This window comes from Lepisma saccharinum, chromosome 13 (assembly GCF_977018435.1).
Source record: "Lepisma saccharinum chromosome 13, izLepSacc3.1, whole genome shotgun sequence".
NCBI lineage: Eukaryota > Metazoa > Arthropoda > Insecta > Zygentoma > Lepismatidae > Lepisma > Lepisma saccharinum.
This window is the reverse complement of record NC_139241.1, coordinates 43,188,933-43,205,872: the sequence shown is the minus strand read 5'-3', so window position 1 is coordinate 43,205,872 and position 16,940 is coordinate 43,188,933. Positions and strand designations below refer to the sequence as shown.

The following is a 16,940-nucleotide window of genomic DNA, read 5'->3' as shown; positions in this document are numbered from 1 at the left end:
TAACAAAAAATAAAGTAGGGGAGAGCGGGGCAAGTTGATAAAATTTGAGAGTTTGATTTTTTTTCTTTTTTATGTTGCTAGCAAGAAAATAAACATGTTACTACTCGATAGCTTAACTCTTTACCTTTATAAAAAGCACATAAAAATTTCACAGATATAATTTGTAAGCTGACGAGAACCTAATTAGTAACGTCTCAACTTGTCCCGTAGTGGTGCAAGTTGATACTGGTATGGGTCAAGTTGATACTAATTTGAAGTAGGTTGATAACGATGTGACATAGTTTGATTAAATAAGACAAAATACAGGGAAGTAATTTTGAATTAAAGTTTAGTATTCAGGAAAAGCATACAAACATGAACAAAATATCGTATCATGATGGATGGCCAACATAACTTTCTGTTATGCACATATCTGATTTACTATGAACACAGGTGTAGTACACGTACCCACATTTTAAATGAGGCAATCTACTGCAGAAAATGCATTGTATCCATTTTTTACCAGGCTTAGAAGCTGAAAATGATTCGAGGCACATTAGACACAAGCTGTCTTCATATTCTGACTCTGACTGAATTCTTCTTCTTCAGATATTTCCTGTTTGGTATTTTCTTCTTTTTACCTTGAGTTTCTCTTTCGGTCGGTCCATTTTGTATCTTCTTATTATTATTTGCTGACTCCCTATTTCCTTTTTTTCAAAGAATGGCACAATCTTTTTTCAACTCTTTCTGATCTCAATAATTTATTGTTAACTCTTGTTCGAGCTTCATTTTCTAATCTGTTCTTCACTGGTGTGTCTGTAAAAATTGACGATATCATTCGTTGCTTCCCTTTTCGATTCGCTTTTCGTCCTCCAGCCTTAGGATACAGACGTAACTCTTCTGGTCTTACTGACACACGATGCAATTCTTGATTGTCACTTCTGGTGGAAGGGGGGGGGGGGGGCTTTCATTCCCAAGACGTTGGTTTCAGAGATTCTACTTCAATCAGGTAAACGATCTTGCTCATGGTCTTCGGTCATTGGTCGATCAGTTACGGAACATGGTAAATAATCTTCTTCAGTAAAAATATCTGGATTGAATGGCATGATTCCCTTTGCTTGAAAGCCTGATATAATATTTTTTGGTGTTAGAGCATTGGGTAGTGAACTACTAACGACTCCTGGTATGTCGTAAACGTCTTCCCTGGATTGCTGGTCATCCAACTGTCAATTGCTGAAAATAAAACTTCTTAAAAGGTCCATAAACCGATCTGTCCAGGGGTTGGAGTTTGTGGGGAGTATGAGGCGGAAATGACAACATAATGATCCCGTTGTCATCCATCCTGTGGGATATGAAGTTCCAATAAAACCACGGGGTCCGCTCTGAATAAAGTGATCTTTAAAATAGACCCTTGGAAATATGAACATCGGGGACACGGATTTCTAATCGCATTTACAGCAGTGGCAAGTGTTACAATTGTGCCCCTATCTGCTGGCGTTGCCTTGGCTACTTGACGTACACCCTTTTCTGCAACGATTTTCCTAGGGCTCTGAACAGTGTGAATACCTGTTTCATCGGTGTTCCAAATATCTTTGCTCTCAAAGTTGTACGTCTCCAGAACAGCTTTTAAGTTATTGAAAAAATATGCTACGTTGTGTCGGTTAAAGCTAGTACCACGGCTTAGACTCGTGCCTTCAGGCTCTCTAAGAGGACAGTCTAGGATGCCTCTTCATGTATGCAGCAAACCATTCTTTCGAGGCAATTTTATTATTTATCCAAGCGTCAGGAATTTTCACCTAGCTATTAGCTATTAGCTACTGCTAATTCATATGCGAACTCTCTGATGTTTTTTAGGCGTCAAACCATAGTAGATCCTTGAACCATGGACAATGTATTCCTTTAGTTCAAGTTGTAAATCTTCAATGAAGACCTGACGATATTTGGAGTAACCCATTCGTATTTTGGTATCCTCACTGTGGTTTACCTCATAAGAGTCATTTTGTCGATCCCATATGTCTTTGAGACTTCTTTCAGTGACAAGGTACCATTCTTGACATCGGCATAAGCTTTCTTAAATGTTTCAATTGGTATTTCTCCTCGAATGCCGGACCATTTTCTGTAAATAAACAAACAAAAAAAATTAGAAGCAGCTGAGGTAAGTTGATACACGTATCAACCCGCCCCAATTCAACTGTATCAACTTTCCCCAACCGGCCCCATTTCGATTAACGAACTATAACGTACTACAGACAACAGAAAAACAAACGACAATAACCGAGTTTTCTTACCTTTTAGTGGCACAACACACATCCACCAAGACAAAATAATTCACGGTTCATGTAAGCCCACCAGGAGACTTCAAACAACATCCAAAAAAGTTACTTTACATCCTGAAAAATACATTTGGTCAGATAACTTCGCCCACAAAATTGTTCGTTAGCCATGCACACGCTCAGACAATAGGAACTGGTGAACGGCGTCTTTTGTTTAACGGACATTACCCAGCGCATGCGCGTTCCCTCGTAAATGGCAATGTATAAACTTGCCTCCGTCTCAACTTGACCCGATCTACCCTACATTTGCTGTTTTAATTTTTCATTACAATTAATGTTTTTCTTGTATGTACGCATTGCTTGCATTATAGAATTATTTTCTTGTAGTTTACGGTTATTACAAGCATAAGAAAACAGTTTTTCTTTGTGACGTTTCAGGAGAACACACGCTCCTTTCATCAGACATTTATTTTCATTTTGACTAAAGATACAGTTATAACAATGGTTAGTAATTTTTAAACAAAAAGAATCCGTTATATAATGAATGTTGTCAATGTTACATTGTTGTAATATAGCAACTTAACTGTGAAAAAAGCAGTCTGTTGTATTTTTATTTGAGACTTTTTAAATTATGAATCCAAAATATCATCAGGCAATTCAAATTCATCATTGTTTTCACAAAGTCTTTTGATGTTTTCTGTTACATTAAATTTCAAAGATGGTGGCTTACTCCATTTGTGAAAAAGAAAACTCCATACTGGATCTACGTTACCATTTTCATTATTTAATTTATTCCAGTGTTCTTCTGCAATGAACGAAGCTTCCCAGACATTCAACTCTGTGTTTCCCGTTAATCTTTTTAAAACCCTTCTCTTTTTAATCAAATGTTTCTCTTCGATGATATGAGTTGACAAACCTGTTCTTGGGTTTAGATTTATAATGTCCAAATCATGTTCGTGCCATCTTATTGCCATTTTCCTTGCTGTTTGTCCCACATAATCCTTTGAACATGAACAACTTATATTATATATTCCTGTGGTTTCCGCATCTGGTAGAGAGTTTCTCATTTTGAATTCATTAAATGTACCTTCCAAACTTCTTGGTGATTTAAAAACAATTTTGAAATCAAAACTTCTGAAAATTTTTGCAATTTTATGTGAGAATCCCTTGTGGAATGGAATGCACACAAATTTCTTTTCAACAGATTTTTCATCTTTGTCTGTACTTCTCTTTTCCTTTAGTTTTCTTGCTACTTGTTTTTTGATTTGGTTTATTCTGTTAGTGTGAAAGCCATTTTCTTTTGCTATATTAAAAAGCCTTTCTTCTTCATTTTTGATATCCTCATTATTAGAACAGAGTCTTTGTGCTCTCAGGAAAAAATTTAAAAATATGTTATCCATTGTTATACGTGAATGTTCTGAATTGGTATGGATGTATCTTTAGTCAAAATGAAAATAAATGTCTGATGAAAGGAGCGTGTGTTCTCCTGAAACGTCACAAAGAAAAACTGTTTTCTTATGCTTGTAATAACCGTAAACTACAAGAAAATAATTAATGTTATGTAAGCCTGATACATATCCCTCACCGTGGTGTTCCAGTCTAAGGTGCCATCGAATAAGTAGCATAACCCGATCATGGAAACCTACAACGACTTGTGGGTTCGTCGTGCTGACCACACGCCACTCCGTAAGAGGTTGGATAATCTCCTATCACTGATGGGAGTGAGGCGGTCAGTCGATAGGCACTGATCCTCATTGGCTGTTGAGCCACGGGTTATTATGAGCCTGATCACTTCCCCCTACACGCAATCCCGTTCCCTCTCATGTGTTCATTAGTCGAGCTTTCTCGAGTCACTACTTGAGCAGAAAATGGTTTCCGTTCGATTGCTCGAGAGAGTATAGGTGAGCCGCTTACTTAACAAAAACTGACGTTGGCAAGTTTTATTTAATTCCACATTTTAAATAAAATTACTTAATATATGACTTGAAGCTTTCCTCGCGACGAGTGACGAAAAGATTATCTCGAGCTATCGACGAGGTGAGTTGTGGAAATGATTCCAAGCTTTCGAGAGGTAACATCACTCTCATCTTCAGGGTAGAAAGGCCTTTCTACCCTGAAGATGAGAGTGACGTTACGTCTCGAAAGCTTGGAATCATTTCCACAACTCACCTCGTCGATAGCCTGTGAGAATCTTTTCGTTACTTAATAAATATGCTACAGGCCATCGCCGCGTTGTTTAAGTCATGCGCAAAACTAGAATATTTCCCAAAAATTGGAAAATAGCCAAGATCATGTTCTTATTGTAATGGGTACAATTTGTCTTGAGTGCAAGTATTATAATTAGATACCGGATTTTAAAGGAAATTCCTTTTTTTTATTATTCAATTATCATATTGCTTTTCTGCACATTTGATGTTTTGTAGATGGTGACACTAATGACTGGTTGATTGGGATCATACATGTGGAATTGTATTAGATGGGAAATTGTTCTTGCAAAAAATCCATTCTTGTGTGTGTGTGTGTGTGTGTGTGTGTGTGTGTTTGTGTTTGTTTATTTGATTTTTTATATTGTGTAGTAGTTCTGGTGTGTGTGTATTTATATTGTGTTATAGTTGTGATGTGTTTGTGTGTGTCTTGTGTAGTAGTTGTGATGTGTTTGTGTGTGTCTTGTGTAGTAGTTATGCTGTCTAATGTGTTTGTGTTCGTCTTGTGTAGTAATTGTGCTGTCTAATATGTTTGTGTTTGTCTTGTGTAGTAGTTCCTCCATTCATATCGGGGGTTAGGCGTAGAGCTGACAACTCTGCACTGTAAAAACACATGTCAAGAAACAACAATATAAGGCCATGGATGTTCCCAAGGTAAAATATTCCGGAGGTAAAATAGTCCCCCGTTCGGATCTCCGGGTGGGGACTACTTTGGGAGGTCCCTGGACTAAGGATAAGGTCTACGTTAGGAATAAGGATATTAAATTAGGCACCTGGAATGTTATGAGCCTTTACCGGCCTGGGGCATTTCAGTGTACAGTTAATGAGATAGTCAAGTATAAATTAGATGCAGTAGCTGTGCAGGAAGTTAGGTGGCCAGGAGAAGGGAATTGTAAAACTAAAAATTATACTTTTTTCTATGGTGGTACTGAAAATCATAATTTTGGAACAGGCTTTTTCATAAATAATAGAATTATCTCGGCTCTTAAAACAGTAGAATTTATTAATGATAGGATATCATATGCAGTTTTACAGGGTAGGTGGTGTAAAATTATTTTAATAAACATACATGCACCAACGGAAGATAAAGATGATAATACTAAAGATGATTTTTATACAGAGTTAGAACAGGTCTTTGATAAATTTTCTCAGTATGATATGAAAATTCTGTTAGGTGACTGTAATGCACAGATTGGCAAAGAAGAGACATTTAAACCCACGATTGGTAAAGAAAGTATTCATGAATTAAGTAATGATAATGGTATAAGATTGATTACTTTTGCAACCTCAAAGAATTTAATTGTGAAAAGTACCACTTTTAAACATAAAGATATCCATAAATATACCTGGTCTTCTCCAGATGGTAAAACTCATAATCAGATAGATCATATTCTTATTGATAAGAGAAGGCATACTAGTATAATTGACGTTCGTACACATAGAGGTGCTGACTGTGCCAGTGACCATTATTTAGTAATTGCTAAATTAAGAGAAAGACTCTCAGTGATAAATCATAAGCAACAAAATCTAAAAGTTCTAAAATTTAATACAGGAAAGTTTGCTGATGAAAGAATTAAGAAAGATTACCAAATTAAACTGTCAAATAGATTTGATGTTTTGCAGGATTTAAATGATGATGAAAATATAAATGAAACAGACGTAAATAAGAATTGGGAGCACATACGTAATGCAATAGAATCAGCAGCTAAAGAAAGTATAGGATACCATAAACCAAGAAAAAGTAAGCCATGGTTTGATAATGAATGTCATAATCTAATAGAAATAAGAAATCAGGCTAGACTTAGGTGGTTAAATAACTCGGATGATACAAATCTAAGCAATTATAATAGAATAAAGCGAGAAGTTAACCGCACGTTTAGAAGTAAAAAAAGAGATTACTTGAAAAGCAAAATTAACGAAATTGAAACAAACAGCAAAAATAAAAATATCAGAGATTTATATAAAGGTGTAAATGAATTTAGAAAGGGGTGGCAACCTAAAGTAAACTTGATAAAAGATAAAGACGGTGATTTTCTAGCTGACCCAAGCGATATTCTAAATAGATGGAAGAACTACTTTAATGACCTTTTAAATGTCCATGTAGGAGATAAATCAGAAGTAAATGAAGTACACACAGCAGAACCTTTAGTTCCAGAACCTAACTTGACTGAAGTTAAAGATGCTATTAAAAGGCTTAAGAATAACAAAGCACCTGGCATTGATTTAATACCAGCTGAGTTAATTAAATATGGTGGAAATTCATTAATATGTCAAATTCATAAATTAATTTGTTTAATATGGAATAAAGAAGAAATCCCTCAACAGTGGAAAGAATCCATAATTGTTCCTGTGTTTAAAAAAGGTGATAAAATGAACTGCAATAATTACCGTGGAATTTCTCTACTCTCAACAACATACAAAATATTGTCTAACATTCTTTTAACAAGACTAACCCCATATGCTAATGAAATTATAGTTGATTATCAATGTGGATTTAAACGTAACAGATCAACTACAGATCAAATTTTTCACATCAGACAGACACTTGAAAAAAAGTGGGAATATAATCAAAATGTCCATCAGCTATTCATTGATTTCAAAAAAGCATATGATTCGGTCAAAAGAGATAAATTATATAATATATTAGTCGAGTTTGGAATACCTAAGAAGCTTGTTAGTATGATAAAAATATGCACCAGTGAAACAGAAAGTAAAATTCGTGTGGGTAATAATATGTCTGACAAATTTATAATTCATGATGGCTTAAAACAAGGAGATGCATTATCTCCATTGCTCTTTAATTTTGCCTTAGAATATGCTGTAAGGAAGGTAAAAGAAACTAAAGAAGGACTAAAATTAAATGGTGTGACTCAGTTGTTAGCATATGCAGATGATGTAGACTTACTGGGGGATGATATAAATTCGATTAAGAATAATGCTAAAATATTTTTCAAAACTGCTAAAGAGATAGGTTTGGAAGTTAACAAAGAGAAAACTAAATATATGCTTACAGGCCGAAACCAAGTGTTAGGTAATAATCAAAATCTAATTATTGATAACAACTTGTTTGAACCAGTTTCCAAATTCAAATACTTAGGAGTAATATTAACAAATGAAAATGATATTAAAGAGGAAATAAAAAGTAGGCTTAATTCAGGAAATGCATGTTACTTCTCTCTTCATAAACTTTTGTCTTCTCGTTTAATATCTAAGAAACTAAAAGTTAAAATATACAAAACAGTAACTTTGCCTGTAGTATTATATGGGTGTGAAACTTGGTCCCTTACATTAAAAGAGGAACATAAATTGAGAGTATTTGAAAATAAGATCCTTAGGAAAATCTTTGGACCTAAAAGGGATGAGGAGACAGGTGAGTGGAGAAGGTTACATAATTTAGAACTACATAATTTGTATTCATGTCCAGATATTATTAGAATAATTAAATCAAGAAGACTTAGGTGGGCAGGCCATGTGGCACGAATGGGAGAGGAAAGAGGAGTTTACAAGGTTCTTGTTGGGAAACCTGATGGTAAGAGACCTGTAGGAAGGCCAAGACGAAGATGGAGGGACAACGTTGAGATGGACCTAAAGGAAATCGGTAGGGATGGAAAAGAGTATATAGATCTTGCTCAAGATAGGGACAGATGGAAGGCCTGTGTTGCTGCAGCCATGAACCTTCGGGTTTAAGAAGGCTAGAGAGTTAGTTAATATATATATTTACATATCTAACACGTTTTAGCTCCCTGTTTGTTAATAAACTATACTATACTCTGTGACACAACAGCCCTTTGTGGTAAATCTCTATTCAGCGCATCCTATTCCTACTAATCACTTTTGAAGTAGCTCCACAATTGTCTTCCAGTTGCTGGGCCAACATCGACATTTCTTCCAAACTCTTATAATTTTCAATTTCTCCATTCGTTATTGATTGAATTAACTTTCATGTACACTATTGTTATTTCAGGTTCCACACGGAAGAGATTCAGATAAATCTTCAGGACCTTCTGATACCCAAAGACATCAAGAAGTTCCTCGAAGAATCAGCCCAATCTAAGTTCATTGAGTGCAATATGGAAACTGCAAACCGTTTTGTCCAGCAGTATGGAAAGGATGAGTCTCGTAATGATCGAGAATTCGTCAGAAAATCCAGGATTACGCTTCTAAGAGCTAAATACATACTCAATAGACTGGAGGTCTCGTTTTGGCTGCAATCTGGCACATTGTTAGGTGAGTCAATAGAGAGGTTTTATCGGGATTTATCTCATTTTTGGTGCTTTTCCTGTTTCTTTTGAGATCAAAGTCGTTAACCATCCGCCTCATGGCAAACATAAATTCCATTTGGCAGAACGTCAATCTTTTAGCGCTGTTCGAGCTTTACATATACAGGGTTATTCAAAATGATTGTCGGGATATCAATATCCTTGTGGATATGTCATCATGAAACATGAAACCAGTTTCTCTCCTTACAGACAGTGTCCAGTTGTTAAGAATTTGTCCGCTAAGAGGCAGTTTTGCAAGTTGGCGGCAAATGCTAAAGAAGTTTTCTTTGCTCCAGTTTCATGGAAGCCGGTACAGTGGCGTTACATATGAGTGCAAAAATAATCTCTCCAAGTTTGGTACGTAGCTTACAGGTGCTTGATACGAGAGAATGCTGAAAATTTCGTAGCCCGACGTAGATGAAATGCAATTGGAATGATGAAACTTCATAGTTACTCAACATACTCCCCTCAAAACTCAATGCACTCTCTGGCCCGGTGCTCCAACTTTTGCAAACCACTTTTAAAAAATTCTGAAGTTTGTTTCTCGCACCAATGCTCTGTGGCAGTAATCACCTCCTGATCTGAGGCAAAATGGCATCCCTTCAGGCGTTTTTTGATCTGAGGAAACAGAAAGTAGTCAAATGGAGCCAGATCAAGACACTGAAAGCTCAGGTCTCGCAATTTCTGCTGTGTTGCTGCTGCTCGATGGGCAGGGGCATTGTCATGGAGAAACAGGACTCCCTTTTTGAGTTCGCTTGCTGAGCAGACATGGTCACTTAATAAACCTGAAAACAACAAGAAAGCCAGTCTATTATGCAATGCCTTTTGGTATATGTACATACAAGCATATGTACTTTCAAGACACAATGTGACCTTCCTCTAAACAGTTTGGGAACTTGGTCGGGCTACGAACTGTTCATCCCCTCGTGTGTTCACCCCTGATGAAGTGGCAGGCATCAATCGTTTGCCACACACGTCTCAACATCTCACAATAAACACCAGCGACTTCATGTGTGACACTTTCTCGCAGTTGTGGTAAATCACGTGGGTACGAACACACGATCTTTCATGTAACCTCATAAGAAGAAATCGCATGGGTTACGTCAGGTGAGCGTGGGGGCCACGGAACAAGAGGAGATTCATCTCGAGAAGCACGTTAAATCGAACGAGCAGGACGTTCAGCATTTAGGCAACTACTGACGCGCACATGGAAATGTGGCGGAGCGCCATCTTGTTGAAAAATTAAGTCCTCGCTATCTTCTTGTAATTGCGGCATTAGCTACTGTTGCAGTATTTTTAGGTACACCACACCCGTAGTAAGAGTTAGCTCTGCAAAGCAATATGGCCGGTACACTTTTGATGATTGATTGATTAATTTACTTCGCTTTTTGTGGCACTTTTAGCTAATTTGCGAAGATGGGGATGAGGGATGATATGATGAAATTGATGAATAGACACCCACAAACATCCATGCCCAGGCCGGGATGTGCTAACCACTCCGCCACGGAGGCCGGCACATTTGAGAAGGATATTGCACAATGTGCATTTACTTTAGGGGAATCAAGGATGTGTAGCACTACCACATGAAGGTTTTCCGTGTCCCAAATGCATAAATTGCCACGCTTCACCTTTCCAGACAGATGGAACGAACCCTCGTCACAAAAAGAAAATCACTTTCTCGGTAAAACCATCTTCCTCTTCCTTCTCTTGGAAATCCAGATAGAACTGGAAATGATGATTGTGATCGTGGGAATTAATTGCCTGCAACAGCTGCACCCAGTATGGTTTCACATGAAGACGTTTGCTTAGAATTCACCACATAGTTGGCTGCGAGATCTGTAATTCTCGACTCGCGTGACGTGTTGATTTCTTAGAGCTCCTGGCAAGTGTTTCTCGCACAAGATTTACTGTGCCAGTCTCCTTGAACTTTTTTGAACCACGAACGAATTGTGTGTAGGTGCTTCTGTACGATGATATTTCGTACGAAATATCCTTTGTATCGTCACAACCTACTCAGATTTAGCAAATTCTAAGACGAAGAAAGTTGTGTGTTCACCAGTACACGTAAAGTTTGCGTCTGCTACCTAGCGGCTAAATCTACAATTACGTGATGGAGCCTATTACGATTGTAAACTTGGATAGATTCTTTATGTACTGATATGCACCTTTTTGCTGTATGTGTTTATATGTAGTTATTGTACCATAAACGTTCGAAACCCAAGAGGAAAATATTAATCACCCTGTATATCAAACCCCTCATGCTATAGCATGGTCACTACTCCATATACACCCTTCCATTTCTGATCGTGATGCTGCTAATTATCTTTTGTAACAAGATAACGTGTTCATTCTTGAAGGTTATTTTCGAGAGTGTGACATCATATCCTACACAAGTGACGTCGACATTGGATTCTACGCAAAGGACTACAAGCCGGGCATCCTTCTGGACTTTGAAAGCAGTGGTTTTGACGTGGTGTTCGTTGACGGAAGGGTAAACGACAGCTTCGTGTTGTCACTCAAGAGGAATGGAGTGAAATTGGATCTCATCGCTTTCTATGAAGAAGATAAAAGCATCTGGATGGGTCACAGCAGTGCCATAGGGGAAAAGTTCAGGTGAGTTATGCATGTGTATTGGCAACAAGTAATTCACAATAACACCTAGCATTTAGGGAAGGAGAGTAAAGGTTTCATAAAAGAAAATGAGTGAGGAGGCAGAGAGGAAAATTCACATTTAATACAACACTAAATACATTATAAAAATGCATATTTTGGATAAAATAGTATTTATTTTTATGATTTTTCTTTTTTTCTGTGAGCAGACAGGTTGAACGAGGGCAGTTCATGCTCTCAACCTCAACATTTCCAGATATTTGGAAACTATCAAAAACTCCCCCGATACCAAAAACAAATAGGAAAAATGAGAGAACTATAGCAATTCTGGTAGTACCTGCTACTGCTCTTAGAGCATAGTGTTTCCAAACACATTTCACATACGAGCAGCGATCTCCCTTAATCAATAAGATTTCTTAAGTAAAAGGTCTCCCTGTACCAAGCTATCATAAATCAGTGATTTTATAGCAAACCGCGATGGATAGCGGAGCCCAAATAATGTAGACCTAATATACAGATGTTTTGAAAGCTTTCGATACTGTAAACAATAGAATCTTAATAAGAAATTGACAGCATACAATCCAACGAATCCCAATGTCATTACTCTTCCCAGTTTTACTTAACAAACCGCAAACAGTACACCATATTTCATAGAAATATTACCGACAAGTTCGAGGCTACATTCAGAGTTTCCAACTTTGTCTCTGATTATTTCTCATGTATATAAATGTTATTCATGAACATTTGAATCAATCTGGTAAGCTACTATTTGCAGACGAATTAAAAATATTCAAATGAAGGATTGATTGATTAATTTGAAATTTTTGGGTGCATTATTTTGCACCCTTCTAATGTCCTTATCTAAGACCATTACCTTAAAATATAAAAAAATAAAAATGGGCTTAAGGAGCACCTTGCCACAAGGCCGTCTGCAGGATTTTTCTCGGGGGGGGGGGGGCAGCGGTGCTTAACGTGGGGGAAAGGGGAGGTGATTCTTTCTTCTCACAATGTATTCCCAGCACTAGGATAATTTGCTTAGAAACTTAATCTGCTGTCTGTCACAGCACCCCTTATCTATGTTTTCACGCTACAATTTCCCAATTGGAATTATACGAAGTTTTTCAAGATATCTCAGGAGGGGGAGGGGGCAAGTGCCTCCCTGGCCCCCTGTTGGTGACCTTGTCTTGAGAAAGTTAACAAATGCAAGTTGTAAATGGACCTGCATAGTGACTGCACCGATTTACAAGCAGACATAGATAGCCTGATTCTAAACTTATACGTCACACACGTATTAACCTTTATGACAATCAAGTCTTACAGACTTCTGGGATTTATAATGCGTACGTGCAAGGACTTCAAAAGCGTCGGAAGCTTTACGATGCTCTATGATGCTTACGTCAGATCCAAGATTGAGTGTTCATTTACAGTGTGGCACCCTCAAACCCAGCAAAACACAAAGAAAATAGAACAACTAATTTCTTGAGACACATGAAATATAAATTGGATGACAGTAATCTTAAGATGAAATCCCGAAGTAGACCCAACACACTGGACTGGCAATATAGTCAATCTGGAACATGTTGTAAAACATATAACGATATTTTTAAAGGTGAAAACAGTGCCTATGTTCTCCGACTTCAACATTGAAAAAGACAATACTAAAACACATAAAATACAATAGATCTTGAGACTGATGTATTTGTGCAAATGAGTGTTTCCTTATATATACACTGCTCAAAAGAATTAGGGGATAATGTGAGTTTAGACTTTGTATGGACAGCCAGACGATAGGTAGGTATGAAAACCAAGAATGCCAGTCAATGGGAGGCTAACACATGCCAAACAGGCAAGGCAAAGGCCACTTGTGGAAGATGAAGGCAAAATTAGTGGTCAACACCAACATGTTACATGGGACTCACCAACGATGGATTCTGAGAGAGCAATGCCGCCGCATGGAAATGGACCTCTAATATGGTGTGTGGTGTCCAGCAACCGCTACAACTGTTGCGCATCGCTGTGGCATAGAGAGAATCAGCTTATCCAACAGGTCTTGGGGGATTCTGTGCCACTCCTCGATGAGGACCTGTTCAAGCTTCTGAGGAGTCCGGGGAGGTGTTTGCAGACTTGCAATACGTCGCTCTAGTGCGTCCCAGGCTTGCTGAATAGGATTCAGGTCAGGCGAGCATGCTGGCCAGTCCATCCGCTCGATACCTTCCTCGTCAAGCATGGTGTCCACCAGCTGTGCCCGATGAGGTCGAGCATTATCGTTCATAAAAAGGAATGTGTCCCCTACTGCTGCAACGTAAGGTAGAACTATGGGTCGCAAGATCTCATCACGGTATCGCACTGCTGTCAGCGATCCATTCCGGACACTGTAGAGGTCTGTACGACCACCGATACTGATGCCGGCCCACACGAGAACTCCACCACCACCAAACGCATGTCGTTCTTGCATAAATTGTGGATTGTTAGGTTTTCCTCTTTCTCGCCACATAAACAGTCGTCGATTATCAGGATCGGTGCTGAACAAAACCGATCGCCATTGTTTATGGTTCCACGCACGATGTTCTTCAGCCCACTCTCTGCGGGCTCTCCAGTGACGTGCAGTGAGGGTCACACACACCATCGGTCGACGGGCATAGAGACCTACCTGATGAAGGCGATTCCGTATTGTCTGCGTCGATACGCGTCTTCCCGTAGCCACTTTGCAGTTCGGTAGAATTCATTCGGCGGTTCCGACGGGCTAGTAATGCCAAATACCTTTTATCTTGTGGGGTTGATGATGTTGACCGACCCCGCCCACGTCGTCTTCGTACCATTCCGGTATCCTGGAAACTCCTCCACAGTCTACAACTTGCTGCGTTTGACCAGCTTCCAGTCGTCCAATTCCTCTTGAAGCAGTGGACTCGCGTAATTCGCGTTGCGGAGGCATCACGTAATCAGCACTGCCTTGTTCCAAGTGAACAGGATGACACAGAGAGGGCAGTACTTCTGCCCATTCCGCTCTACGCTCAGGTCATGCGATGTGGAACGTTGGTAGCCCCCTGGTGCATATTCTTTTCAACCGACTTTCGTGATTACATAACACTACGATACGTACATTGACCCACAGAGTAACGATTTGTGCATGTTAGTGGTGAATTCCGTCAATATCGCATTATCCCCTAATTCTTTTGAGCAGTGTATATATTACTTGGATTTGTGCATTGGTGGGTTTAGCGGGAGGGTCACGTGCTCCTCAAAAAAAGGATCACTAAGTATATAAAAAAGTATTGATAGCATTATAAATACAACGAACAAAGAAACTTCAAGCAATATTTTTATACATGGTAAAATAATAAACAAAGCTTAGCAGAAATATATTAATCGGGACTTAGATTTACTAGACACTTAAATGTGTCGACACGGGAAATAGAATCGTTACAAAGCAGTAACATTATCTGACGAACACAAAGTACACGAAATATTCTTGTATTTCCCATCTTTTTGGCAGTTTGGACTTACAAAGTAAATTGTGAAGCTAATCCCTTTCTGCACTTATTTGGCAATAGAAATAACGCAGAAGTAATTCTATTAGGTCAGTTAAAAAGTAAATGCAATATTTTTTTTGTTTTTCACAGCAACAATAGAAAACGTATAGTGATATCATTTTCCAACATAGTCCCCCAGCACTTCAATACACTTGGTCCAACGTTCCACAAGCTTTCCGATACCCTGAGAAAAAAACGTTTTCGGTTGAGCAGCAAGCCACGTATATACCGCTTCCTTCACCTGTTGATCTGTGTCGAATCGACGGCCTCTTAAAGCATCTTTAACTGGACCGAACAGATGGTAATCCGACGGGGCGAGATCGGGACTGTATGCAGGATGCTCTAACACCTCGAAGCCCAGATTCTGAAGATTTTGAGCGGTGTTGGCGCTGGCATGGGGACGCGCGTTGTCATGCAACAAAAGAATGCCTTCCGACAATCGACCTCGTCGTTTGCTTCGAATTGTAGGCTTCAACTTGTTCGAAAGCATATCACTGTATCGTTTACTGTTTATTGTTGTCCCCTTTTCCACATAATGTTCCATAATTACCCCTTCTGAGTCCCAAAAAAGTGTGAGCATCACTTTTCTTGCAGAGTGTTGACGCTTGACTTTTTTTTTCACTCGAAATTCAGGGTGTTTCCATTCCATGCTTTGGCGTTTGCTCTCAGGTTCGAAATGATGGATCGATGTTTTATCTCCAGTGATGATTCGTTTCAAAAAGGCTTCGCCTTCGTTAGCATGTCTGTCCAATAATTGCTGACAGATTCTCACACGATTTCTCGTCAGTGAGTTCTTTAGGTACCCATCTCGCACAGACTTTATGAAAGTTGAGCCTGTTATGGATAATTTCATATGCAGAACCATGACTAACGTGTATATGGTTTGCCACTTCATCAACAGTCACTCGACGGTTATTCAGAACCAGCTCACGGACTTGCTCAATGTTGTCATCAGTAGTGGATGTGGCTGGACGATCTGCTCTTTCCTCGTCCTTCACACTTGTTGGACCGCTTTTGAACTTTTCAATCCACTGGTAAACACTTCGCAACGGTAAAACATTGTCACCGTATTGTGCTGAAAGTATTCTATGTATTTCAGCTCCTGGTACAGTGGGATCCAAAAGTATTACCAATCAATTTGTCCATCACCGCGTTTACTCCCTTTGTTCTATGCAATGAGAGCTTCACGAAATGACACAAAACACCAAACAATCTGGTTACAACCTCTGAACCAGTACACGTAAAAACATAGTCCTTAAAAATACGTGGGATGAGGATAAAAACCAACGAAAATAGTCATGGCAATTTGCTGAGCAATACTTTTGGATCCCGCTGTACACCTTCAGACCACAAAAAACGGATTGCAGAACGCTGTTCTTCTGTGGTGCACACGGACAGTGACGCAGCCATGTTTACTTGGCAACACTTCGAACTGAAGTGATGACGCTGTAACCTGCCACAGGCGAAGACATCGATGCTTTCTATCGGCTTGCGAGCGCAGAAAGCTGTACAGCCAACCTACGGAAGAAAAGAAAAACATTGCATTTACTTTTTGACTAACCTAATACTTCACAAAAATCTAGTAATGTTATCACTTACAATCAAAAGGTCCTGGGTTCGTTTCCTAGTGGAGCTACATTGTACAGTGGTTTGGATTCCACTTTGAAGGTCCAGTCCAGATTAGGATATCTGACTGTAAATTGAACCTCAAACAAACCCAACAAAATGAGATAGGGAACCCTGGTCCGGAAATGCCTCAGTCAAAAGTGACAAGCCAAAATCTTCGAAGGGCAGGCAACCACGCATAACGCGGAGGTGAACCATAAAATATGTCTGGGGAAGTAGAAAACAAACACAGAAGAATCACTGTAGCGTCTTTAATGAGTAGTAACTGCAGCCATCATTACAGAAGTTGTTTAAAGTGAGCCCTGCCTTAATACAGGCATGACAGCTTTGCAATAAGCTCTGTCGCATCTGCTCAAATATCCCAGGAGTCGTTCGAACCAGATCACAGGCTGCAAGAATTATTGCCAAGAGTTCCTCTATATTACTCACAGGTGTCTCGTAGACAACACGTTTGACATG

The 16,940-nt window shown here is 38.9% G+C and overlaps 1 protein-coding gene across 4 annotated transcripts in view; it reads left to right on the top strand.

The window, feature by feature from the left end:
- The window catches only part of LOC145996929 (ribitol-5-phosphate transferase FKTN-like), a 56,132-nt gene that overhangs the window by 20,078 nt on the left and 19,114 nt on the right, over positions 1 to 16,940 (top strand). For all 4 annotated transcript variants that reach the window (XM_083133505.1, XM_083133503.1, XM_083133506.1 and 1 more), the window contains 2 exons: positions 8,421 to 8,683; positions 11,073 to 11,328. In XM_083133505.1, the coding sequence (XP_082989631.1) occupies positions 8,421 to 8,683; positions 11,073 to 11,328 (519 nt within the window). The remainder of the gene's footprint in view (positions 1 to 8,420; positions 8,684 to 11,072; positions 11,329 to 16,940) is intronic.